Here is a 26,971-nt window from a genome sequence, read left to right on the forward strand (position 1 = left end):
GCGTTCACAGTAACTACCCAAGTTGGCAGCGGTGTGACTTTGTCCCCTCCTGTCTTGTCCTGTTTCCCCTTGTGCTTGTGTTTCCCCGCGTGGACGTGGGGGTCGGCCTTCTGCCAGCAGGAGGACCGTGAGTCAGAACCAGCCGGCTCCGCTGAGATCTCTAAAGTGAGGGCGACTCCCGACTTCAGCCAGGTCACGATCTCGCGGTCCGTGAGTTCGAGCCCCGCGTCGGGCTCTGGGCTGATGGCTCGGAGCCTGGAGCCTGTTTCCGATTCTGTGTCTCCCTCTCTCTCTGCCCCTCCCCCGTTCATGCTCTGTCTCTCTCTGTCCCAAAAATAAATAAAAAACTTTGAAAAAAAAAAATTAAAAAAAAATAAAGTGAGGGCGACTCCAACGCAGCAGGGCTGGAAGTAGGGTCAGGCAGGCGACGCACCTGCCCCAGGCATGAGCAGCTCAGTCGGGATAAATAGTATTTCAATTATTCAAAAATATCAAAAAATTTTTGTGTTGTTTGTTTATTTGTTTTGAGAGACAGAGAGAGTGGGGAAGGGGCAGAGAAAAAGGGAGACAGAGAGAGAGAGAGAGAGAGAGAATCCCAGCCAGGCTCTGTGCTGTCTGCACAGAGCCCGACACGGGGCTCAAACTCACGAACTGCAAGATCGTGACCTGAGCCTGAGTCGGATGCTTAACCAACTGAGCCACCCAGGCGCCCCCAAAATATCAAAATTAATGCAGGCCATCCATGCCGAATGAAATAGTAAATGAAGACAAGATCATTCCGACTGATTTCTCCCGCGGTCCCAGGCTACACCATGAGTTGTCACCCCACCGTCACCTGTCCTGGCATTATTTAAAGGCTTGGTGTTTTCGACATCATGCCTCAATTTTGAATTTAAAATTTTTTCAATGTTGCATTTGGATATTATTTTACCTCGATTCCTGGGTTTATGGTGCCACTTCAGAGTTTGCCCCCGAAGCAAGTACGTCACCCTTCCTGCCCTGCCCTGCCCAGCTGCCCACTGGAGGCGTCCGGGCAGTGAAGGATGAGTAGATCTGCAGAGGGAAGGAGGGTCTGGTTCCGGCGCTGGGGGACCCGGGACAAGCTGCTTGTAGTCTCTGAACCCCAGTTTGTTGCTCTCGCCAGTGAGAGCTGGCCCTGTCTTTTTTGTTTGTTTTATTTTTGAGAGACAGAGCACGGGCAGGGGAGGGGCAGGGAGAGAGGGAGACACAGAATCTGAAGCAGGCTCCAGGGTCCGAGCTGTCAGCACGGAGCCTGACACGGGGCTTGAACCCACGGTCCGTGAGATCACGACCTGAGCCGAAGTCGGACGCTTCCCTGACTAAGCGACCCATGCGCTCCTCAGCTGGCTGTGTCTCAAGCCGTGTTTGTGTGGCTTCTGTCTCCTAAGCGCCCTGGAGACTTCCAGGACCCGCCCACTCTTGGCTCTGTGATGACCCCGCTTGAGTTAGACAGCTGTTCCCCTCTTCCTCCTCCTCGCCTGATGTCCTGAGTTCCAGTCCCAGAGACGATGAAAGGGACGGACGAGTCTCCAAACGAGTTTGGACGTTTGTGTATTGCCGACCCAGAGCATCCGTGAGCTGAAGGAGTTTGGCCCTGGGTCACTTCGGTGGCATGGTCGAGGCGTGAATGCTGGCCGGCCTGCCTCTCACCAGCCTGGGGTGCTTGCTTGGTCCATTGATTCCACCTCTGCCTGCCTCGGATTGCTCGCCTGTACCAGAAGGACGCTGCCTGTCCCCGTAGGATTGTCCGAACACGTAAAAGAGGCAGATGTGTGCCCAGCTTCGCCCAGTGTCTGCAGGAGAGGCGTCTGGGGCTGCCATGCATTTTAGGACGACTCCTGGGGACATCCAGTCTCACAGTCTCCGCCCGCCATGATAGAGTGCCATCCCAGCAGAGGCTCTCCCAGGCCCCCCAGTGAAACCCCGGCCAGTGAGTGCCATTCAGGGCAGGAACACCCCCTCCCCAGACAGAGTCTGTCCAGCTCAGGGGCCCTGCCCCAGCCCTAGCATGCGTGTTGTAGAAAGGCGCAGGGGAGGCGTGAGCCAGACCCGACCCCTGGAGCATGCTGGACCAGCCCACACCCGGCTGCTCTCTGTTCTTCTCATTGGCTACCACCTGCCCAGCACTGCAGAGCAGGGAGGAAGGGGCAGGGACGTGACCTGTGGCTCCTGTGTGTGCTCACCGAGATGAAATCCCACGTCCAGAAGCAAGCACACCAGCCGACCCTGTTCGGCCAATTTATGTAATTGCACCTTCAATTGCCAGGTATTTATTGACCGATCACTACCTGCACGGCTCCCGCTCAGCGCTGTGGGGGTGACCCGGTCGCGGCAGAGCCCTCCCCGGGTGCTGCCCCGTTTCCCCTGTGCCCACTGAGCAGCTCGGAGATTCGAGTCTGCAGGCAGATTGACAGCGGGACAAAGTGAGGGGTGGCAGTCATTCTGTGCGCTTGGAGACGGAGATATGCCTTCTACACAGAGCACCTGGCCTCACCCCAAGTGGCCCCGCACAGCCCAAAAAGCCGGGATCGCCACCCCAACTTCATATCCCGGGTCTCAGGCCACTGTGGGAATGGGCAGAGCTGGGTCCCCCCTCAACACCTAACCCTCCAACCTCCCCACATACCGCACCGTAGCCACCCCACCTTCCGAGGTTTCTTGGGTTCTTTTTTTCTTTTTCAATTAATCACTTGCATAGATTTTAATTTTTAGAGCCGTTTTAGGCTTAGGGAAAGATTGGGCATAGAGTACAGCATTCCCCCTTAGCCCACAGTATCCCAAATCAACAGTGTCCCGTGTTCACGCCCTACGTGTGTTCCAAATGAGAACTGATGTTGACTCATTGTCACTAACTGACCGACGTCCAGAGCTGGGGTTCCAGTGTGGTACGTTGTGTGGGTTCAGACAAATGCATGACATCATGCGCCCACCATTACAGTGTTATACCTCGTTTTTATTCTCAGGGGTGAGGACAAAAAAGCTTTCGAGTATAGAAAGAGAGAAGTCTGTAGAATGTTGCCACAGGTTCTCTGTTTAGGTTAGGTCCAGAAAATCAGTGTCAAGACAGCTTTGATAAGAACCAGGAATTGTGAGGGGCGCCTCGGTGGCTCAGTCCGTTGAGTGTCCGACTTCGGCTCAGGTTGTGATCTCATCGCTTGTGGGTTCAAGCCCCGCGTCGGCCTCTGTGCTGACAGCTCGGAGCCTGGAGCCCGCTTCGGATTCTGTGTCTCCCTCTCTCTGCCCCTCTCTTGCTCATGCTCTGTCTCCCTCTGTCTCTCAAAATAAATAAACATTAACAAAAAAAAAAAAGAGAGAGAGAGATAGAGAGAGAAGCAAGAATTTTGGGTAGAGAAGGCATTGACCCCAAGGCACCCACCAGGCTCTCTGCCTGTGGCCGTCCAGTTTGGTGAACTGAAAACAAAAGAAAGAGTTCACTGGCTGGCAGGGGCTCAGTCTGCGAGGGAGAAGCCCCCCGCCCCAGAAGAGGGAGGCTCTGGGCCCCTGTGGGTGGTGAGTCCGGCCCTCGTGACTCATGGTGTGAATAAGCCTAGGGCCACGCAGCACTTGTGAGGTCTGCCCCCGTCTTCCGGGGACTTCACACTTGAAGAAGGGGAGTCTTGGTGGCCAGCTCCAGGCCAGACTGAAGGTCTCCCCCGGTGCCTGCCGCTTGCCAGCCAGGTGAACCTGGACAAATCTCCAGCAGCCTTGGGGGCCAGTTTCCTCATCTGGAAAACGGGTGATGCTAGTGTCCTCTTGTAATAGGTTGAGCTATGGCCTGGGGCAGGTGACCCGCTCCTCCTCCAGTGCCTGGCACATCTCAGCGGCTTGGTAAATATTGACACTCGTTCCTCGAATTCCAGTGTCCCCTCCCCAGTCCAGTCAATGTTGAGGTTAACGTTGAAGGCCGTGATCTGGGGGTTCAAAAGGCTCTTTCCCACAGTGCACTGCACGGGGCTTGCCTACGTGCGGAGGGCGTCCCAGCAGCCAGCGAATGCGGGGGGACGACTAGAATCAGTAGAAGTCAGGGAGCCCAGGGTCAGCCGGGTTCGTGTCCACGGAGCCACACATCAGTCACAGGGTGCTAGCTAGCGTCTCACACGTCGGTGTCCTCATCCGAGGCGGCGGGGGGGATAGGGCAGAGTTCCTGAAGCCAGGTGCGCACACAGGACCCCTGGGGATCTTGCGCTGATCCGGGCTGGGGCTGGAGTCTGGGCTTCCCACAAGAGGCCAGCTGGACCTTACCCGCTGGCCCGCGAGCGCGCGGCCTCTCAAGCAGGAGGCCCACATCTAAGCTGCTCGAACATCCTCTGCCCATCCCCGAGCCCAGCCCCACGGGCACAGCTGGCCTCCACAGCCCCTCCGCAAGGTGCCCTTGCTCTGCCCTCTCCTGCTCCAGAGTTCTCCTGTGCTCAGTCTGTAAGTATCCGTGGAGTCCCTGCTCCGGGGCAGGACCTGTGGCTCCCAGGGCTTTGGTGACAGTGCACAGACAAGTCCCCGCCTTCATGCAGCTGAGGGCCCAACGGTGGGGTCGTCACCACGTCCACAGCTCACTTGGCCCGCTGGCGAGAGCGCCCTGAGGGCAGGCGGGCCTGTGTCTTCCTCACGTGTCTACCCGGCCCCTGGCACAGCCCGCCGGGCAGGGAGGGCGGTGGACTGCACGTAGTTTGCTAGGCCGGGGTTTCCTTAATTCCTGTGCCCGTTAGCGAAGTGGACGTAAACGCTGTGTTCAGATTCATCACGTTTAGTGCTAACTGTGTATTTTCTTCTAGTCGTTGCCATCTGGACACATACAAGGAACTTTTGAACTGGCTAATAAAGAAGAAAATAGAGAAAAAAACAGATATCCCAACATCCTTCCCAGTAAGACTTTACTTTTTCTGCATGATTGGTAGCGTGTGGAGTAAACTCAACATTCCTTTGTAGCTCCTGGGGACTGTACCTGCCCGGGCAGCATAACAGTCCCAGGACGAGGGGACGAGGGCCCGGGCCAGCACCGCTGCTTGGCGCTTGTCCAGGGAGGTCTAGGTGGCCGTCTCCCACAGCGGGCTCAGGCCACCTCTGTTGTCGTGGGTCTGGCCACCAAGCCTGCACTCGATGTTGAGACCTGGGCTGCCCAGGGGCCCAGGGGAGTGCCCCCCGCACAGGCTGGCAGGGGCCTGCTCCTGGGCCCAGTCCTGAGCCGCAGTCTTGTGCTGCCAGCGGCCCTGGGCATCTCCGCATCTCAGACTCAGTGCTCTCGGCCACCAGCCGTGTGTCCCCCAGACCAGGGGCAGAAATGACAGAATGAGAAATGTGCAGAGATTTGGCAGCTTTGTGGGAGGGCTTAGCAACGCCAGCAGCTAAACGGGGCCATGGGCTGCGGGGTGTGGGGTCCAGGGAGGCCGTCGGGCCAGATAGCTGACAGATCTGTCCAGGGATGTGGCTGGACAGGCTTCGCCCCGGGGGTGCCTTTCACAGCCCACCTTGGTGCCAGGACAAACCTGAATGTTCCAAGCTGTCAGCTGGCCAAGGAGGGTTGCAGTATTCTTCGTTCAGCTGGACCCCTCTTGTGGGCTTTGCCCATCAGGCTAACAGAAAGGCAGCCGGGAAGGGTTTAAATCCTGAGCCCCAGGCCAGAGAATCTCCCTGTTCTCAGACAGAGCCTCCGTGGAAGCAAGGGAGCCAGCCTGTGCAGTGGGCCTCAGTCTACTTAGTGGCATTTTTAGGATTGGAATTAAGTCTGTCTCTTCAGGGGCACAAGAAGCTGTGGTCCCCCCAATTTGTGTGGTCTCTGGACTCTTAGCACTTAATAGAAATAATTCTTTTGCACTTTACAAGCATAGGATTGACACCTCTTTTTTTTTTTTTTTTTTTCCAAAGGCCCCTATAAGACTATGATCCAACTACGATGAGAAATTAACCAAATAGTCTTTCGGCTAAAACGCATTTGCGTAGGCAGCCAAGGGAGCCGCAGGGAGATGGGACACGAAGCTGTGCAGTGACGAGGGGCTTGGGCCAGGGTTAGACTCTGGACACGCAGTGGGGGTCCAATCGGGAGGGCCGCTGGATCTGGGGTGGGTTATCAGAGAAGGAGGGAGGCAAGCCGCTTGGTTGGAGCAGCTCGAGGGAAAGGAGAACCGTGGGGGAGGCTGGGGATCTTTGGGATATTTTGTGTCAAATAAAAATCGGGATATTTGCAAATTAGTATTATTATCTACTATTAGTTTGACTAATTAGCTTCGTTAATTAATTTAATTTATGCATTGACCTACTGAATGTATCTGTTGAGGACCTACCTACCCAGCCCCAGCACTTTTCTAGGGTCCTGCCCCCATTTGCCTCTTACTCACTAAAAACCTTATTTAAAATTCTTTGAAAGTGAGTTTATTTATTTTGAGAGAGAGAGAGAGAGAGAACGAGAGAGAGCGAGAGAGTGCTCATGAGCGAGCGGGGGAGGGGCAGAGAGAAAGAATTCCAAGCAGACAGTACAGAGCCTGATGTGGGGCTCAGTCTCACAAACTGTGAGATCATGACCTGAGCTGAAATCAAGAGTCTGCTGGTTAACCAACTGAGCCACTCAGGCACCCCTAAATTTACTAGATTTTTAAGAAACCCCTCGACCCAGGCATGGAAATGGCTCTAGGGAGCTTGGATGACAGAGAACAAGATGCCTGGCGTGTCCATGAGGCTGGGCTTCGGAAAAGCTTGGTGACTGGTAGGGAGACAGCATCCTCTACTCTGGGGAAAAAAAAACAGCAACAGCCAATAATTTCAAAATATAATGTTTTGACAGTGAAGTGTGACTTTCAGAATAAAAAGACAGGAAGCTCTCCGAAACTGCAAGATTCTAAATCTAACCAGAATGCTATTTTCTACCCTCGGCTTTCTATAGCTGTTCTCAAAGCGTAAAATGGTTCCAAATTATTTTCAACTGGCTTCACACATGCTCAGCCGGAGCCGTATCTGCTTTAGGGCTGTCAGCCCCTGAGCACGAGGGTGTCGTAGAGGAGGCCATCGGGCTGTACGCTTGGGGTTTGACACCCTGGCTGCCCCATATGAGCCATGACTTTCCCTGAAAGCCTCAGTGGCCTCTGCTGCTGGGGGCAGGATAGATCGGGCCCAGCGATACCGTGTCTAGTCAACAGGTGTCTGAGGTCAGCAGCGCCTTCCAAGAATGCGGAAGACAACAGCTCCTTTGCTGCAGACCCACCCCGCAAACACACATGTCTCAGTTAGTTTCAGACCTGTGGGGACAAGCAGGGGGTAAAGCAGGACAAAGCAGGACGATAGAACGCGGTAAATACATATGGAGTGCTCACTCTGTCCCAAGCCCCGTGCCCGGGGTTGTGTGAGCCACCCCTGGAGCAGCTTTGATTCTTGACCCTGGCCCTGGGCCCGGTCTGGTCATCCTCAGTATTTCCGCTAGCTGTTGTACAGCTAGAAGTAGGAGACCCAGGCCTGGGGCCATGACACTTTGAAGGGCCCATGACACCATCTGATTTCCTTTAAAATCAGAAAAACAAAAACAACACCATAATCCAGTCTGGTTACAGTAAGCTTTATACTAACTAATAACACAGTTGTAAAATAAAATGTTTACTTTTTTCTTTTATGGAGGAAGGGGCCATGAAGGCAGGAGTGACGAGGACCCACCAAGGTCACAGTGGGGGCCCTGGTTGAAACTTCCCCAAACGTGCACACACACACACACACACACACTCCACAAACACATACACGCGAGACCCACGCACACAGAGAAAACACACACCGCACCCCCACCTACCACGCACACCTGCACACCACCCGCCCCCACACGGAGGAAGTACACATCACACACCCACACAGAGCTCTCTGTGGTCAGCCCCCTCACTAGAGAGTTGCTTGTACAGCAGGCCAGAATCTTCCAGGCAGGTGGCCCGCCAGGCCCAGCTCAGGTCAGCGTGAGTTCCACCCACCTTCCAGCCCTAGGGCCGACTGGAAGGATGGGGATCGGGGTGTGGAGTCGGCTTGTCCCTTCCCTGGAAAGCCCGGGAGCGTGGACCCCAGCCCTTCCGTCCGGGGCTCTCCTCAGTGCGCAAGGGCCTTGTGAACACGGGGGCCCAGCTGGGGTTTCGGAGAATATGGTGATCTCACTGCGGGGCCCCAGCACGTGCTGCTGTTCTGTTTCTATGTGAGGCCCAGCAGCCCCCACTCCTGGACGCTGAAATTCATGCCTCTGCTGTCAGCCCACAGGTCTTACCGGACACCTGGTTAGGGCCGGGCACTGTCCTCAGTGCTGAGATGCAGTGCTCATTCAGTGAAACAGGTGTATTCCCATCCTCATGACACAGAGGGGCTCATGAGGACACTGAAAAGGACGCGTCCTCTGTCCCGGTGATCACCACGCAAGACCCGGTCGTGTCAGGTGCCGTGTTTAATGCTGTAGATGGAAGAAATGTATGGCAGGTGTGATTTCCTTATCCTGATATCATGGTTTTTTGTTTTCTTCTAAACAGATGATCATTCCAGGGTGATTCTGAGCCAAGTGGATGGAGCCCCCTGTTCAGACTATATTAATGCTTCGTACATAGATGTAAGTCTGCCGTTTTCCTGTCCCCGGCCGGGCCTGATGCACACACCTGCACCATTTGGGGACTCAGTGTGAATCGTGACTTTCCTCTCTGGGGCCGGGTCACAACCTTCCTGGGCAGCTTGGCCACAGCGCAGAGAGCACAGAGTCGCCCGGGGCTTTTGAATTAGCATCTGTCCGGGGATTCATTTTCAAGAAACAGATAAGCACAAAGATGTTTGTTACAGCATTCGTTACATTACTGACCAAATAGGACAAGAGGGATCAGTTAAACAAACTATGGTAGAACCATAATGCAATGGATTAAGAATTCATTTTAATTGGGCCGCCCGGGGGCTCAGTCGGTTAAGCACCCGAATTCGGCTCCAGTCATGATGTAACAGTTCGTGAGTTCGAGCCCCGCGTCCAGCTCTGTGCTGACAGCTCAGATCCTGGAGGCTGCTTCAGATTCTGTCTCTCTCTTCTCTCTGCCCCTCCCCAGGTCACAGTCTATCTCTCTCCCTCTCTCTGTCTCTCTCTCTCTCTCTCTCTCAAAAATAAACATAAAGATAAAAAGATTTAAGCGTTCACTTTAAGTGAACCTTAAAATGTCGTTTAATATAAATTATAAAATTATCATAAAAATACAACATAGGAGAATTTGTACTTACTAACCAGTTCAAAGTATCTGAACGTGTGTCTGCTTGTGTGTGTGCGTGTGCGACTGGGAAAGTATTCCCAGGAAAAATCTACGGCGGGGCCAACAAAAGTAGCCCTGGCTCCAAAAGGACTAGTGAGTTTTCTTCTTATTTCTGTGTTTTCCAACTTTCTCGTGGTTGATACGCGTTACTTTCCAAACCACAACGGCAAACGCCTTCAGCCAAGAAAGCGAGGAAGAATTACAAACCTGATTTTATGTTTCTAGGGTTACAAGGAGAAGAATAAATTCATAGCGGCTCAAGGTAAGCTTCTTGCTGTTCTTTTCAAAACGGGATTTTGGTAACATGATGTGGGAGGCTACCTGGTCCTTATCTGCTGCCAGGAATCCCGAGGCTTCCCCTGGGCTTCCTGTACCGCCCCGTCTGTGTTGCCTGTTTGCAGTCTGTCCAAGCTGTCCCTGAGCACAGGCCATGCGGGGGTGTCCCGAATCTCACAGAGCCTTGCGATTCAAGGCTGGCGCTCCATTGACCCCGAGTGTCAGCATGTCCTGGGAGCTGCTCAGACGTGCTACGTTCACATCTGCCTCTCAGCAGGCCTTCTCGGGTCATTCTGTGCCTTCGTTCGCAAAGCTCTGCCCCACGAGATGACGAAGCGTGTTGTACAAACAGAGCTTCAAAAGAACAGACGAGTTGGAGCCCAAGAGCCCAGGTCCCCCTTCCGTGGTCGGGCAGCCAGGGGAGGGTGTCATCATTTATAAGTAGGTGTAGCCGGCACATTGGACGTACATCCACGCAAAGCATGCGTGTAGACAGACAGACAGACACATGCCTGTTCCCTCACATGCATGGTGCAAAGACAGGGCACCCAGTAGGTTAACGGTTATCATTTGAACGTGCTGATTCTTTCATTAGACAACCCTGAACCTCTCTCAGCTGGCCGAGCTCGGGTGTGGCTCCCAGTTGCGGTTGTTTCCAGGCGGTTGGGGAAGGGAGGGAGTCGCTTATCAGATCAAGGCCTTAACCCCCGGGGCGCCTCGCAGGCGCCCTTCACCTTGCACACGATCCACTTTGCACGGACGAGGTCTGACCTGCCATCCGTCAGCCCAGAGGTGGCTGGGGACGTGGAGCCCACAGCGGCTTTCGCGGGCTTCCTCCCTCGCAGGCGACAGTCTTTCCGACAACAGGTCCCCAAATTCAGCGCACGTCGGAATCACTTGAGAGCTTATTAAAAATGTACATCTCTTAGGAAATAGGGAAGCACACAGACGCATACACCCAGAGTACAGCCTCAGAGAACCCGACAGACATCAGCTGACACAGATAGAGGAGTCTCTCTCCCGTGAGAGGGGGGGGCAGCCCGGGGCCCAGGCAGTGGCTCAAAGGAGAGGGACCTCTTGATCTTCCTGCTCCGCCCTCCGTGGCATGTCACTGTCTCCCTCAGGGTCACAAAATGGCTGCGCCTCCAGGCCCTGTGTCTGCATTCAGGCAGGAAGGAGGGCAAAGGGCAGAGGACTTTCTTCTGGGGACGCTTTGTCTTTGGTTCAGACCGCTCCCCAGGAACCTCAGCCCACACCCCGCTGGACGGCACTGAATCATCGCCAGCTGCGAGGGCAGCTGAGAGATGAGGGAAGGGGGTTAGACGTGGAGGGTGAGTGGGTCGGCCCGCAGCCCGTCTGCGTCTCTGTCTGCGTCTGTCTGTCATGCACACACAGACCCTCGTGCAGTTCTGGAGCGGGTGCTGGCGTGCCGAGGCTTTGAGGGGCCCCCTGAGCAGCCGCACTGCACTCTGGACAGGCAGGCTCAGACCCCAGCCTCATCTGAATACCCTTGATTGCCTGCGAATGGGGTCACCCCCTGGACGCTGCTGTGTGCCTCCCCAAAGACATCCCAGCCCCAGGGGGTGGCCAGGGGTGTGGGCGGTGGGGCGGGGAGGCCGCACCCCCTCCCCAGTGGGCCAGTCGGCCCTTCTGTGCCTGGGAGGAGCCCGGTCCCAGGGCCCCAAGGCCAGGGTGACAGGGGCCAGAGACCCTCTTCGGGTCTGACTTTGGGCTCCTCCTCTGCATACAGGCCCTAAACAGGAGACAGTTAATGACTTCTGGAGAATGATCTGGGAACAGAAGTCTGCAACCATTGTCATGTTGACGAACCTGAAAGAAAGGAAGGAGGTGAGCCAAGCCTTCTGACTCACAGACTCTACTCTTTAAGCTTCTGGGGCTTGGCTGGGGGTGTGCTCACCACATCCTTTTCCTATCCCTCTCCCTTCTTATCGCTGCAGAAAAAGACGAAAAAAAAAAAAAAAAACACGAGGGGCTCACAGCATTTTTATCGCGAAACAAATATTCTGTGTTCCAAGCATCTCACTGCTCTAGGCGGCGACACGCAAATGTCACAGGGTTAGTTCTTTCTTCAGCCGAGAGCCCCCCACCCCAGCCCCAGCGTGGCTGCTCTCCGGTGCTGGCCGTGTGCAGCTCAGCACTCAGAGGCTCAGCGTGCTGGGCATACGCTACGGTGGGCCTCGGCCGACCAATCAAAGTGGATTTCCTGCTTATTATCCAGACTAGAGAACTGTATTTGAAACACAAGGTATACTGAAGGAATGTGGATTTAATTAGCTACTTCTAATTTAAAACGTAATGCACGGACACCAGAGGAACTTGAAGCCTCTATAAAGAAGGTCAAGCGGATTCACGTCCTAAGGGGACAGATACTCCTCCTGGTCTGCTCTGCTGGACAGGCCGCAGGGGAGTGTGCAGGGGGCAGCACACAAACCCCGCCTCCTGTGATTTAAGTGCCGCTGGGAGGGGCAGGCGCCAAACAGAAAGCAAATAAACATAAACTGTGCCAGGAGGTGACATAAAAAATAACGGAGAGGAAAGGGCTGATGAGCAGGGAGGGCCAAGTGAGCCAGGCAGACAAGGACTTAGGGGCCTGGGCCTGGGGCACTGGGGGGGCGGGGCTTCAGGGGCTGGGGCACTGGGAGGGGGCGGGGCATCTGGGGCACTGGGAAGGGGTGGGGCATCTGGGGCTGGGACACTGGAGGGGCGGGGCATCTGGGGCTGGGGCACGTGGAGCCATTCTCCTGCCTTCCAGCCATTGACTTTTTACCTAAGGGGCACAGACCCGTATTGCATAAGGCAGAGCAAGGCGTGATGGTGGTTTCTAGAGCAGGAAGGAGGGGACCCCAGAGGGAGGAGCAGTCCCCCTTGGGTGTAGGTCAGGGTGGGGGCAGGAGTGGCACCATGTCTGAAAGGCTGGAGGGAACTTGCAAATCCAGCCCGAGAGAAGCTCCGGGGACAGGGTGACGTGATCATAAAGCCAGGAGTACTCGGCTGGGCTCGCACCTCTAGTGCCCCCAGAACCGCTGGCCATGGGTCAGGGAACTGGGCTGGGGTCTCGGGCTGGGGTCTCCGGTGACAGTCTGAGGCAGGCGGCCCGGGGAGGGTTTCTCTGCCGAAAGCAGGGCCTGGGTTTTCAGAAGTGAGTTTTCACCAGCATGAAAGAATCGCAGGCTAGAAGGAGGCTTGCCAGACAGGGGGACGCTGTTCTAGCATGTTCCAGCTTGAGGCCCAGAACAAGGGGGGGCTGGCCGGGGGCGAGGAAGGCTCTGTGTGGTGGGAGACGTCTGTCCTCCTGGTCCCTGTCTGGGCCTGCCATGTCCCCACGCGGTGCTGGTCTCCACCCTGGCCCTGTCTTCGCACAGTGGCAGGGGACCCCCAGGCAGCTGGGCTCTGGGAAAGGGAAAGGGGAAGGGCTGTCCCCCGGGATGGAAGTAGGCGGCCTGCTGGGGCAGCTCAGCTGAGGCCCTAGGCAGACACTGGCCCTCAGGCAGAATCCTCCCCTCCCCCCGCGCCACCATCACTGGTTTGTTTTATGCCTTCCAAAAAGCACAGGAAAAAGCCTCCAGTCACTGTTTCCGGTTGAGTAGGATGGAGTTTTTGTTTTGTTACCAGGGCGGTTGGGACAGAGCTGGAAAGGGTCACCCTCATGGGGCGAATCCTGTCCTGTGGATGGAAAGAGTGACAGGAGACGGGGGGTTCCAGGCAGGAGCCCTGAACCCTTCCCACACTCTCAGCAGATGCCTTGGCAGGACCCGGCCCCCAAAGCTTCGCGGGAGCCCTGGGTCCCCTGGGACCCGCGGCCCCACAGCTGCCACTTGCAAGGGGGTGGGGGAGGGGGCTTGTTTACACACATGCGACCCAGGGAGACTCAGACACCCCCCCCCTGCACCCCCCCCCCCCGCCGCCGTCGTCATGTTACTCGACGTTTATCTCCGATCTTTCTCTGAAGCCTCCTACTGGATTTTTCCATTTTTGTGACTCAGAGCCGGCCTCTTCTGTATCTTGGTTTTGACCATTTCAGATGAGACCATTTCTCAGTAGAGTTCCCTTTTCTTAAGTGCTTACCCTTCTCGTTGTCTCCCGGCTTCAACATCTTGGCTGAACGTTGTGAAATGCGGTCGCCCTGACTTCTCGTGATCTGACCGGAGGGAGGGCACCATGGGCGTCGGGTGAGACCAGAGGTCAGAGGGTGGAGAAGTGTCCACACCCACAGCCCTGTGGGGGCCTCGGAACCAGCCCTCGGGCCCCGGGCCAGAGTCTTTCAAGGGGAGAATCTCAGGAGGTCCTGGAGGGTCCCCAGGAAGCCAGGACTGGCCCAGATTAGCACTTTTGGGTAACTGTTTCTCTTCAAGGCACCTCAGAGATGCCCTGGAGTAGGGAGGGGAAGTTGTCCTGCAGTGTCGTAATATAAATGCCGGGCCTGGTAAGTGCCAGGCTGCCTTTTTTCATAAGACTATTAATCCTCGTGACTTATTAGCTGTGCCACTTGTGGGCAGCTTCCAGAATAAACTGTCTGATGTTTATTTTTGAGAGAGAGAAAGAGATAGAGTGTGAGTGGGGGAGGGGCAGAGAGAGAGACACACACACAGACTCCGAAGCAGGCTCCAGGCTCCGAGCTGTTGGCCCAGAGCCCGACGCGGGGCTCGAACCCACGAACCGTGAGATCATGCCCTGAGCCGAGGTCGGATGCCTAATTGACTGAGCCACCCAGGCACCCTGTCTGTCTGACGTTTAGAAGGCTTGTTGAGCACATCTGGGCCCCCATAGGTGGGTCCTCACACACTCCTGTGCCCCGTGTTCACGGAAGACTGTTGCCCTTTAGGCCCCTTGCGCTCTGTCCCCGAATGGAGCCATTTGTAGCTCCGAGGGAGGGAAGGTAAAGAGGTGGGGCTCTGCGTGGCAGGGTGCCCGTCCTCTGCAGATTTCTGCATCTGCCTTGTCCTAGGCGGAGATAAGTGGGGAGCGTTAAGCTGACCCCTCTTCCGCGGTGGGCTCGCCAGCTTTGTCCTCCGCGAGCCGAAGGACACCCTGCTGAGTCCAGTGGGAAGCGTTTGGGGACACGCCGTCCTCCCGTGAGGCCCAGCCTCTGTTGGTGTCGAAAGCAGACAGGGGCCCAGGTATAGGCTCAGGGCTGTTTTGTGGCCTCAGTCTCCCAGCTTCCACACCTCCTAGTGCTCTTTCCCAGCTCCGGAACTGTCTGAGGGAACCTGGTGTGTGTGAGGCCCTGTGTTGATGGGGGGGTGAGGGGGTGAGGGTGCTGATGTGCCTGAAGGGCACACACAGACTTATTTACTGTTTCTTAAAGTTTATTTATTTATTTTGAGAGAGACAGTGCATGTGGATGAGCAGGGGAGGGGCAGAGAGAGAGAGAGGGAGAGAGAGAGTCCCAGGCAGGCTCCTCGCACAGAGGCCAACACAGAGCTCGATTCCACAAACCGTGACGTGACCCGAGCCGAAACCAAGAGTCAGACGCTCAACTGCCTGAGCCACCCGGGCGCCCCAGACCTATTTCTTTCTCTTCAACTGCCCCACGTAGGAGAAATGCTATCAGTACTGGCCGGACCAGGGATGCTGGACCTACGGAAACATCCGCGTGTGCGTGGAGGACTGTGTGGTTCTGGTCGACTACACCATCCGGAAGTTCTGCATACAGTCGGTAAGCGTTCTGAGTTACCAACTTTCTGGAAAGGCAACCCTTTGAGAGAGCAGGGTCAAGAATAAATACACGTGTCATTATTTTTAGCATGAAGAGCCTCACCCCCACCACAGCCTCCCCGCAGTGTTGGAGCAGCTCTGGCCGAGGGGGGGCTGAGTCGGGAGGAAGTGCGGGGGTGGGGGTAGGGGCGGGTTTGGGCTTTCGTGGACTGAGGTCGGGTCTACAGGGGAGGAGACAGGTGCACCCCTAGTCTTCAGACAGCTCTGGATGCTCCTGGGCCCCAGTCACTGTTTTGGGTGGAAGAAGGCAGGTCACTTGCATGGGGGCACGGGGTTTGGGGTCCCCCACTCAGTCACATGATGTCATGTCACACACTGAAGTGATGAAGTGAGGTTTTTTTTTTAACAGTCTCAAAAGTTGATCTGTCACCTGCTCAGTATTTTTTGCCTTTATTTCCTACTTGTCCCTACTCCATCCCTGCCTAGAAAAATGTAAGGCACGGATGCCTGTGGACAAAGCAGATGAAATAGAGATTTAAGATATATGAAAACCAGAAGATCATGCAATCAGGAGTCAAAGGTGGAGGGATTGGCATAGTCAGATGGCAGAATAGGAGTCTGAGGTTCCTAGAAGCCACAGCAAAGAAGGGAAGAGGATGAGCTTGATGGTGATGGTGTTTACTCTCCCCTGCTTGTGTCCCTCCCGGACACACTGATGCACACACACACACACACACACACACACACACACAAAGGCACTTCCACATACACTATCCAGCCTTCCATGATCTGGCCAGAGAACCGCACCCATGGGCCTTTGTCGGGGAGGAAACCTGAGAGGCTCTGAGCGGGGCTGGTGGGGTGGGGTCTCCCATAACAGGCCAGCCACATCTTTCCCCTCAATCTTGAGCCTCTGGGGAGCGAAAGTGTTGGCTGCTGGCAGTTACGCAGGCAGACCCGGATGTGGTCTCCCCGCTCACGAGTGGGGTCTGTGAACTCCAGGGTCGGCTTCAGGGATGCGTCTGGCTGCCGGGGGCCTGGGCCGGGTGCCGTGGGTCCTGCTGTGCGGACCCCGCGAGCAGCCATCGTGCCGCCGGTGGACCCACGGCGGCCCGGGGCCTAGATGGCAGGGGTGGGGGCGGCGAGCATCCTCAGGACGTGATGCTGGGGGAGGGGCAGGCGCTGTTCCCCCACTCACGTGTCCCCCTTCTCCGCAGCAGCTCCCCGATGGCTGCAAAGCCCCACGGCTGGTCTCCCAGCTGCACTTCACCAGCTGGCCCGACTTTGGAGTGCCTTTCACCCCCATCGGGATGCTGAAGTTCCTGAAGAAAGTGAAGGCCCTCAACCCCGCCCATGCCGGGCCCATAGTGGTCCACTGCAGGTACGTCGGGCCGGGGCCCCCGGAGGACTCGCCCTCGTGGCTGGGCCGGTCCCAAGGTGGGCAGAAGGACAGGTAGGGGCGTAGTGAAAGCACCCCCCTGCCTGCTGTGAACACAATTACTAGTGACAGCTTGGGGGATCCCTGGGGGTGAGAGCCAGAGGGACATTCAGCCCACTCTGTGACAGCAGGACCCGTCCGTCAGCAGCGTCTGAGCGGGATCCCCAATTCTTAAAACAGACAAAAGCCGAGGGGCCAGGTTGATGGTGCTACTGGGGCTCTGGCAGGTTCACTGCCCCCGCAGACCCCAGGTCATCTCCGGGGACAGAGGTGGAAACCATGCTTCTATGGAGAGCCCCCCCCCCCAAGTCTTTCTACATGAGTGTGCGAGGCTCAGAGGGGCTGGGGGCCGTGGCCCAGGAACAGCCAATAGTGGCCAGAAGCAGCTGTCCAGGGCGGGGCGTCCCCCCTCCCAGCTGCGATCTCCTGGTCTGCAGTGGGAGGGACAGTCCTGGAGGGGCCCGGGACTCGACTCTGAGGGTGGGCTAACTCCCTCTGGGGCTTATGTCTGCCTGCCCAGCGTGGCCGCTGGTGCAGAAAGTCACGTACGAGAAAAGGCCTCGGACTTCGGGTTGGTTGACTGGCTTGTGCCCTTTCTGCTTTTGAAGACAAAGGCACAGTGGGGAGCAGTGCTCCAGGCCAAACTCCCCATCCTCCCGGTGGGTGCTCAGTTAGAACCTGAAGACAGTTTGGGGGCCAAAGGGGAGGCCCCTGTCATCCGCCCAGGGATAGACTCCTGGACCTGCCGCTTGGGAGCTGAGGGACGTTGGAGCATCTGTGCGTCGAGTGAGGTGGCATCCTTGGGATTACACCTGCCGGGCCTACGAGTTCCTCCCAGCAGGTGCCCTGGAGAGGGGAAGGGGGTGGAGGCCCATGCCGTGCGGCCGCAGCTGGGGGTCCCGTCAGCTGCTCCCGTGCTTGCCCAGGCTTCGTGAAACTGAGTCTCTGTGCCGCTTCTGCCGAACTCCGGTGTGGCCGGTTCCAAGCATCAGTATCACTGTGTGCAGGTGCCTTTCGTCCCTCGTCCCCTTTGTCCCTCGTCAGTGCCAAGATACTCAGAACGAACCTGGCTCTGACAGCCGAAAACGAATACGATCCTGAGGACGCCCTAGTGAGCAGGGCCTGCCCTCCAGGAGGCGGGAACAAGCCTGGCCGGAGGGGCCTGAGTCCCATCAGAGATCCGGGGCCCTGCCGTAGCAGGGACGGCGGGTGCTTCCCCAGTAGCCTGTCCCCAGGCCCCAGGGTCTGACGCCCTCAGCGGGAGAAGCCGTAGGGGGTCTCCGCATCCAGGTCCTCTTGGCTCTACAAGACCGTTCCTGCCGCTGCGGGCTCCCTGCCTCCCGCTCCCTGTGGTGGTGGCCCCGCTCCGCCCTGGATGGCGGGAGGTAAAGAGATGGCCTCTGTCTTGTCGGAGGGCAGCCGCTGGGAGCTGGCTCCGTTCTGCTTTGTCCCCATCCCTCCAGATCTGTCGTGCTTGTGACATCTCAATGAACGACCACTGTCCATTCTCTGCTCCCTTCTCCCTCAACCACAGGTGCCCAGGGCAGGTGCGTCCGCCGTTCGTCTTATTTTCGCGCTGGGCGCCCTCCGTGGCCGTGAGGCTCAGCTCTCGCTCTTGAGCGCCTGGTCGTCTCCCTGCGGTTCTGTGTTCCTTTGGCACAGCTCCTGGGGCTCCCGGGTTCTCCTGTCTTCCGTCACTCAGAAGACACGTTCTCCTGTCTTCTGTCACCGGGTTTTTAATGGACAGTAAATGGAAGCAGTGGCGCCCTCCGACTCGGGCTTCCCAAAGCCCCCCTCCTCTCTGGGGGAAGGAATCCTTCCCCTCCTGGGCTGAGGCCCCCTGAGAGGCCGGTGTGGGCAGATGGGCGGTTCTGGGCGCCTGCCTGTTGGCGGTGATGTGGTGGCAGGAATTCGAGCCAGGAGGGCAGGCCTGCCGGAAGCCAGCAGGGTTAGGGAGAAGGCTCACACTGGCTGTCAGCTCCCGAGACCCAGGGCGGACTTGACTCCACCTTCCCACCCCCAAGTTCATTTTCATACAGGATCTCCTCAGCTCCGGGCCACGCACGGCCCCCGCCCCGGGGCTCTGACTTCCTGATGGCCATCCTTGCTGAAACACTCATCCTCAGCGTTTGGTTCTTGATCACTTAATAGGACATTCTGTGCCCGAGTCCCCCTGAGAACAGCGTCCCCACGGAGGCGGCCAGGACGGGTCAGCCGGCCTCAGCCTTTCCATGGGGGACCAAGTGGCTTCTCGCACATGTACCCCAGGCCAGGTGGGGGGGGGGGGGTCCTGTAAGCGGCTCAGGGACCCTCACAGCCTTGCAGGGGGTTATTTTGTGGCCTCCCTCTCATACCTGTTGGGTAGTGTCTCACCTGGCCCTGCACCTGATGATTTTCTCGGACTTCGTATCTGAGAAAGAACTAAGACTCCCAGAAGACCTCTCACGTTTCACCTGTTCTCCCCGCTGAATGAGGGGATCTGCCCGAGGGGACGGTCTTCGCCGCTGTCCTAGCCCCGTTGTGGTGTCTCCCACCCACCCAAAGGGGAAAGTTGGGGGGGGGGGTGCCTGGGTGGCTCAGTCGGTTGAGTGTCCGACTTCGGCTCAGGTCACGATCTCGGGTGATCTCGCGTGATCTCGCGTGAGTTCGAGCCCCGCGTCGGGCTCTGGGCTGATGGCTGGGAGCCTGGAGCCTACTTCCGATTCTGTGTCTCCCTCTCTCTCTGCCCCTCCCCCGTTCATGCTCTGTCTCTGTCTCAAAAATAAATAAAACGTTAAAAAAAAATTAAAAAAAAAAAAACAAAGGGGAAAGCGGGGGACTTGACTCATTAAGTCGTGAGTCTTTTTGTTAGATTTCTTTCTTTTTCTTTCTTTCTTTCTTTTTTTTCTTTCTTTTTTCATTTTCTTTCTTTCTTTCTTTATTTTTTCTTTTCTTTCTTCTTTCTTTCTTTCTTTCTTTCCTTCTTTTCTTTTTTTAAAGAGGGTAATGCTGCAGGGGCTGGAAGGAGTGGTTCATGCTGCATAGATGAGTCTGGGTCACTAGGGCGTTCCTCCTTCAGCAGATGTTGGCTGAGTGCAGCTCTGTGCCCACTGAGTCCTGGGGGCCGGGGAACAAACACGTATGGCCCCACTGTCTGGTGGAGATGTACCTAGGACGGCGGGCGGGGGGAGGGTGGGACCGGGATCCCGGCGGCACAAGGAAAGCCAAACCCAGGAAGCCAGTGGGGCAGCTTCCTGGCCAGGAGACTGCTCAGCTGTGACCCCAAGGGCCAGCTGGCTTCAGCCAGCCGCGGGAGGAGGGCCGGGGTGCCAGAGAGAGACCCAGTGCCTCCCACGAGGGCTGGCCTTGGCTCAAGAGCGCACAGACGCAGCCTGGGGAGCCTCCTTTTTATAACGAACTTGGAAAAGCCATTTCCAGTGTGACGTTGGAAAAACTCCACTTGCACACACAACAAGAAGACGGCATTTGGTAGGAGAGGACGATTACAACCTCACGTGAGACGACTACGACAGATTTTTTCGACATGCCTTTCAACAGTGTCTAGTTATTAGAGGAACAGTGTCAGATAATTTTACGAAGATTGTGGTGCCCTCTGGTGGCCTCCCCGTAGACTTGCTCTTCATTTGCCCGGCAAAGGCTCGGTTAAGCGATGGGCTGTGTCTCCCAGTTGAGGGCAGCGTGTCCTTCGGTCCGGGTGCACAGGTCAGCTTTGGCGGGCGGGGGGGGCGGGTGCCGTGGCTCACGACTCGGCCTCTTGCTTTTCCCCGGCAGCGCCGGCGTGGGCCGGACGGGCACCTTCATAGTGATCGATGCCATGATGGACATGATGCACGCCGAGCACAAGGTCGACGTCTTCGACTTCGTGTCGAGAATCCGCAACCAGCGTCCTCAGATGGTTCAAACAGATGTGAGTAGCCCTCCCCCAGCCCAGCCCCTCGCCCTGGGGAGAGCTGCACAGAGCAAACCCAGACACCTGGGCCACCCCCGGGCTGTCGGTGCACGGGTAACAGTGCCTGGCGGGGAGAAGGTGCTCAGTAATGCCTGCTGCCATATGGTCCTCACTCAAGGCCATAAGCGGCCATTGGTAACGGCCGTGCATCTGACTTTTGCTCCCAAACCTCCCTACCTTGGCAAAGCGTGGAGTTGGTTGCTCTGAGCTGTGAGCAGTGGCCGGGCCAGTGGTGGCCGGGCACGCTCGAGGGCGCGGGTGCTCTGGGTCTCCCCACAGATGCAGTACACGTTCATCTACCAAGCCTTACTGGAGTACTACCTCTACGGGGACACCGAGCTGGACGTGTCCTCTCTGGAAAACCACCTGCAGACGCTGCACGGCACCGCCACCCACTTCGACAAGATCGGGCTGGAGGAGGAGTTCAGGGTACGTGCAAAGGCGGGCAGCCGGCCAAAGGAGTCCCCTTTCAATCACCACCCCCGCTCTGGCCCAAGCCCGGAACAAGCAGGGTGGCCCTCCCGCCTGTGACACAGAGGGAAGAATTCTTGGGGGCTTTCAGAGCTGAGCAGGGGCCCATGTGGGGGAGCGCGTCACGCGTGGGCTCTCATTTCCCAACATTCGGGAAACGTCCGGGGTCAGAGACGGGCCGTTGTTGCGGGTCAGCAGGCACCCTTGACAGGGGTGCTGTTCCGGGGTTGAGGGAGTCGCGCGGGAGAGTCCGTGTTGGAGCTGTGACCCCATGTCCTTGACTGCAGAAACTGACAAATGTCCGGATCATGAAGGAGGACATGAGGACGGGCAACCTGCCGGCCAACATGAAGAAGGCCAGAGTCATCCAGATCATTCCGTGTAAGGCAGCCCTGGGGCCGCCCCGTGGGATTGAAACCCCAAGGCAGGATGGGATTGGGGCTGGCACGCTGGGAGAATTCTTTGACTGCCCGCCTCTGTAAGCCAGGATCCAAGGGCAGGACAGCCCCCGGGCCTGGGGTTAAGGGCTCCTGGGGGGCTATGTCAAGGGTAGGTGAGAGAACACCCACCTGTGAAGCAGTGAGCGACCCAGACAGTCCTGTGTGTCAGGCGGGCAGCATGTGATACGAGATGTAGGTGGCAAGACAGAGGGAGGACTTCCTGGAAGCGGAGAGATTTGCTCTGGTCGTGACTCTGGGGCTGCGTGGTTCTCATCTCATCCAGTAGTCCCCCAAGCCTGTATATGGAGGAGGGGGCCCTGCTCCAGGCCAGGGGACCTGAAAGGCCTTGGAATGGGCAGGGGTAGATTTGGGACCCTGGCCTGCCCCGAGGTCCCAGGTAAGGGGGAGAAAGAGGAAGGGGTGCCCATGTTTGTTGAGTGCAGGCAAAGAAACAGACTCCACAGAGATCAGAGGGACCACAGGAAAGGAAGGGAGAGGGTGAAGAGAGAGAGAGCACCTCACTGCAGATGTGGACTCAGGGTTCCTGACATGCTTTAGTGATTGCCGAGAATCAGAAGTGTGTGAAGGCTGGGGCGCCAGGGTGGCTCAGTCGGTTAAGCATCCGGCTTCAGCTCAGGTCGTGACGTCACAGTCAGTGGGTTTGAGCCCTGCGTTGGGCTCTATGCTGACAGCTCGGAGCCTGGAGCCTGCTTCGGATTCTGTGCCTCCCTCTCTCTCTCTCTGCCCCTCCCCTGCTCATGCTTTCTCTCTTTCCCTCTCTCTCTCAAAAATAAACAGTAAAAAAAAAAGTTAGAAAAAAAAAAGTGCATGAATGCTGGGTGAAGCCTGTTTTGGCCTGAGACACTGGCTTCTGTGCGGCTGCAGCCATAATTCCAGGTCACCTGTCGGGCCACGTTCCTTTTACTCCTGAAATGCAGTATTTTTAATGCTCATATTTTGGTATGAATTACATCAATTCATGGCACACGAAAATGATAACTGGGGTAATTTCAGAGCTTTCCTACCAAAACACAATTTCCTGGGCCAATTTAATTAACCTACTTTATAAAGTAAACCTTCCAGGGACTTGACTCGACTCCGCGATTTTATTAACAAGTTTTGTGTTTTGGAAGCTTGTAGCCACTGAGTGAGCTTTGCAAGGCAGGGCGGTGTTTGTGCTGTGACTGAGGGATCATACTGCTTTGCAGATGACTTCAATCGGGTGATCCTTTCCATGAAAAGGGGTCAAGAATACACAGACTACATCAACGCCTCCTTTATCGACGTAAGTATAGCGGCCCCGGCTGTGCTTTGCAAAGATGACTGTGACCTTCATCTGTGATCGCAGACTCTTCATTAACTCATTTTCACGATCAGGAAGGAGTCCTGAAATCCCAACCATTTCGTTAGCAGAATTACTTGCTTCTAAAAAGCAAAAAACACGAACAATGAACTTTGGAAACAGAGGTAACAGGTGCACTGCTAAGGAATTTGCTTTATGAGGCACGGCACTCTTTCTTTGACGCACCAGGGTCACATGGGCCCTTGCACGGCTGGCTGTCCTGCAGTCTCTGTGCCCTCCTGTCCATTCCGCGTGGACGGAAGGACGCTGCGGCCACATCTGCATTAGTACGTCCGTTTGCAGATGAGAAAACGTTGCCAGAGGTCACTTGGGCCGCATGGAGGAACTGGATTTGAATCCACTCCCTCTAAGCCCGCCCCCAGCCCGCCACCATGATGCTAACTGAGCCGAAACACAGCAACACACGAGAACAGAGTCACCGGTGCTCTCTCAGGTGGCCGGGGCCAGCGTGGCTCATGCCACCCGCTCAGAGGCGACCCCAGGCGCTGCAGAGGAGGTGGCTGGGTGGCAGAGGGAATGGGCATCTCGGGCTGTCGCTGCGTGCAGGTGGTTTGCTGGGGCCCAGCCCGGCCCTGGAAGCCGGAGAACGTTTTCCCTGGCCGGGCCCTGGCCTCTCCTGCACCCCGCTGTCCATAGTGGAGCCAGGGGGAAAGGGAGTCAGACTCTAATCTCTGTTCCCCCTTTGAAGGGCTACCGACAGAAGGACTATTTCATCGCCACCCAGGGGCCCCTGGCGCACACGGTGGAGGACTTCTGGCGGATGGTCTGGGAGTGGAAGTGCCACACGGTCGTGATGCTGACGGAGGTCCAGGAGCGAGAGCAGGTCAGGGACGCCCGCCGCCCTGCCCCCTGCGGGGGCCTCCCGAGAACCCACGGCGCCCCTGGCGGCCCCCCGCCACCCACAGGTCCCACCCCGTGGCAGCCGTCAGCTGCTGAGGCCACAGGGACTGGGGAGGGAGCCAGGCTGGAGATGAAAGAGGTTCCACTCTTGCTCAGCCATGACCGCCCACTGGCTTTCGCTCTTAGCCGGCATTTCATTTCACCTATCTTAACTGTCTTCAAGACATAAGGACGTAGGCGTTGACATATGTGTACCTTACAGGTGTTGTCCTGGGTGGGCCGAATGAGTCAAACGCTTCCCTTTCCCCAGAGACCCGTCCAGGGCCTTCTTGTGTCTTTTATTGAATGACACAGTAAATACTCGTGAACCCACCATCCGACCGAAAAGCCAAACCTTACCAGTAATGTACATCTACCTGTACGTTACCCCAGATAGAGCCGCTACCCTGAATCTGTGTTTCCTTTGCTTTCTTGGAAACAGCACATTGACGTCCAATTCACATACTATTCAGTTCATCCTTTCAAAGGGTAGAGCTCGGCGATATTTTTTAAATTTTATTTATTTATTTTGAGGGAAAGAGAGCGTGTGTGCACGAGCTGGGGAGGGGCAGAAAGAGAGGGAGAGAGAGAGAGAACCTTAAGCGACTCTGCACTGTCAGCTCAGAGCCCGACTTGGGGGGTCAGACTCTCGAACCATGAGAACCATGACCTCAGCCGAAATCAAGAGTCAGACATTTAACCAACCGAGCCACCCAGGCACCTTGCGGTTTTTAATACACTCACAGCGTTGTGCAACATCACCACTATTTAATTCTAGATCATTTTTGTCACCCCCAGAGGAAACCCCACACCCAAGAACAGCCACTCCCCATTCCTTCTTCCTCCAGCTTCTGCAACCACCATGAATTTGCCACTTCTGGACATTTCATGAAGATGAGTTCCTACAACGTGTCTTGTGTGATCGAGTTCTTTCACTTAGTGTAATGTCTTCAAGGTTTAACCGTGTAGTATCAGGAATAAGCTCTTTTTTTCTTGACAAATAATATTCCATGGTAAGGACAGGCCACGTTTTGTGTATCCGTTCGTCAGCTGGCGGACATTTGGGTTGTTTCCACTCTTGGGCTGTTACGCATTATGGTGGGAACATTCACGTTCGGGTTCTGACACGGACCTGTGTTTTCATTTCTCTTGGGGAGACGCCTAGGGGCCGAATTACCGGGCCGTATCATAACTCTGTCGTACAGACTCATACAGCTTAACATTTTGGAGAACTGCAGACTGCCTTGCACAGCAGCTGCCCCGGTTTGAATTCCCGCCGGGAGTGGACCAGGGCTACAGTGACTCCTCATTCTACCAACATTTGTTGTCACTGGTCTTTTTAAAGCCATCCTAGTGGATGTGTTCTTTGCTTTTTCCAGAAATCTTTTCAGATCATGTACGTGTGTGTCTGAAGCAACTACTGCTTTTGAACTTCATACAAAGGGTATCATTACAGCGCGTGTTCTGCCGGGACTTGCTCCTTCCGCTCAGAATGATGCTTTTGACACTTTCCTACCCTGAAGCGTATCGCTGTGGTTCATTCATCGTGACTCTGTTTTGTTCCACGATACGAACTGGACATCCTGAACCCACTTCTCTATCCCTTCTCCCGCTATGGGAATTTGGGATGATGCCCCTTTATTGTTTTACACGTGGCGCTACCTACCGGTACATTCTCCTTCGTGTCTCATGCTGCGCAATGAAGAGCAGACTCCAGAGGGACATTACGCCACACTGGAGAGCGTGTGACAGTTTGGGTTTACAAGATACTTCCTCACTGCTTTGCCAAGTGGTTCCGTTTCCCAAAGCGGACACTGGCGGTGTATGAGAGAGATATTCGATCGACGCCCCTAGTACCGTCAGGCACCCTCATTTTTGTTCGTTGAATACGAGTACCTGTCATCCCTTTGTAGCTTTGATTGGCATCTCTCTGATTCCTGTGAGGTCAAGCCTCGCTTCATATATGTATAGATGGACGTTTTCCTCTGTGCAAGACGCCTGGCCTTGCCTTTCTCCCGTTTTGCTAGTGAGTTGTTGGCTCTTTTTATCTTGACTTACAAGAATTCTTTACATGTTCTTGATACTCACCCTTGGCGGGTTTTACGTACCACAGATGTCTTGTCCCAGCTGATGGCATGTCTTTTCACTCTTTTGAGAATGTTTGTTGACGGAGTGAAGTTCACTGTGTTGTCATCTGATGTTGCAATCTTCGCGCCGTGGATGGTTAGCTCTGTCGGGGTCTTGCTTAACGAGTCCTTCTGCACACCTCAGACTGGAAAGACATTGTCTCCTAAGGCCTTCACAGTTTTGTTTTTAATTTTAAGTATTAACCCATCTGGGTTTATTTTTATGAAGACTCAAACCTACTGCATATGGTAGTGTAGGTTGTGCACTGCCCAACTCCAGGAGGGCTGGACTGTTCATATCAAGCTTGGTTGGTTGTGAGTCAGGGACCCAGTGCTTTTCCTGCGTGGAAAACCAGTTTTTCCAATTCCACTTATGGAATCTTTTCTTTCCATCATGTTCTGTATCTGAGTTGCAACCACATGCATGTCTGTTTCTGGATTCCCTTGGTCAATGGGTATTAACGGGCATTCATGTTCGTATTCATATGTGATTTACTTGGTCAGATGAAGTACGTTAAATGGTTTGAGAGTGATTCTGCCTCATATCCTCAAACTGCTAACAGCAAGTTATTCGCTATGAGACTTAACATGTTATTTTTTACCCCAAGGATAAATGCTACCAGTATTGGCCAACAGAGGGCTCGGTGACTCACGGCGAAATAACAATCGAAATAAAAAGCGACACGCTTTCCGAAGCCATCAGCATACGGGACTTCCTGGTCACTTTCAATCAGGTATTGTCGCCAGAGTGCGTTCCACCCTTGTAGACAGAATGCACCACAGCATCCCTCAGGGTCTGCTGGCGATGGTACCAGAATGTCCTGCTCCTTCCACCTCCTCTAACTGGTACCTTAGTATCCACGTTCAGTGCGGTGAGTAGGGAGCCATGTCACAAAGGGGCAGATCTCCTACAACGTTCGCACCCTCGGGGTCACCTGCCTCCTTGCTGCACGAGATGGTGGAGCAGAGTGGCCGACTCCTAGAGGCGTCACACGGCCACCACCTCCCCTTTCGGGAGAAATGGCAGTGGTGGGGGGGCAGGAGGAGGAAAGGCCGTGGGTCAAGCCACAGAGGCCTGTCCAGGCTTGTTCAGAGCCCCTAGGAC

General features: G+C 55.8%; 1 protein-coding gene across 6 annotated transcripts in view; it reads left to right on the forward strand.

Annotated features, from left to right (window-relative positions):
- PTPRE (protein tyrosine phosphatase receptor type E) overlaps window positions 1-26,971 on the forward strand; it is a 160,885-nt gene that overhangs the window by 127,409 nt on the left and 6,505 nt on the right. For 5 of the 6 annotated variants that reach the window (XM_053910048.1, XM_053910047.1, XM_053910046.1 and 2 more), the window contains 12 exons: window positions 4,791-4,881; window positions 8,496-8,572; window positions 9,474-9,510; window positions 11,275-11,372; window positions 15,082-15,201; window positions 16,418-16,581; window positions 20,410-20,545; window positions 20,867-21,016; window positions 21,346-21,439; window positions 22,707-22,783; window positions 23,550-23,684; window positions 26,475-26,600. In XM_053910048.1, coding sequence (XP_053766023.1) covers window positions 4,791-4,881; window positions 8,496-8,572; window positions 9,474-9,510; window positions 11,275-11,372; window positions 15,082-15,201; window positions 16,418-16,581; window positions 20,410-20,545; window positions 20,867-21,016; window positions 21,346-21,439; window positions 22,707-22,783; window positions 23,550-23,684; window positions 26,475-26,600 — 1,305 coding nt within the window. The remainder of the gene's footprint in view (window positions 1-4,790; window positions 4,882-8,495; window positions 8,573-9,473; window positions 9,511-11,274; window positions 11,373-15,081; window positions 15,202-16,417; window positions 16,582-20,409; window positions 20,546-20,866; window positions 21,017-21,345; window positions 21,440-22,706; window positions 22,784-23,549; window positions 23,685-26,474; window positions 26,601-26,971) is intronic. The other variant, XM_019424610.2, reaches the window with a different exon arrangement.

The sequence above is a fragment of the Panthera pardus genome, unplaced genomic scaffold, assembly GCF_024362965.1.
Source record: "Panthera pardus isolate Hobbes unplaced genomic scaffold, ASM2436296v1 HiC_scaffold_22, whole genome shotgun sequence".
NCBI lineage: Eukaryota > Metazoa > Chordata > Mammalia > Carnivora > Felidae > Panthera > Panthera pardus.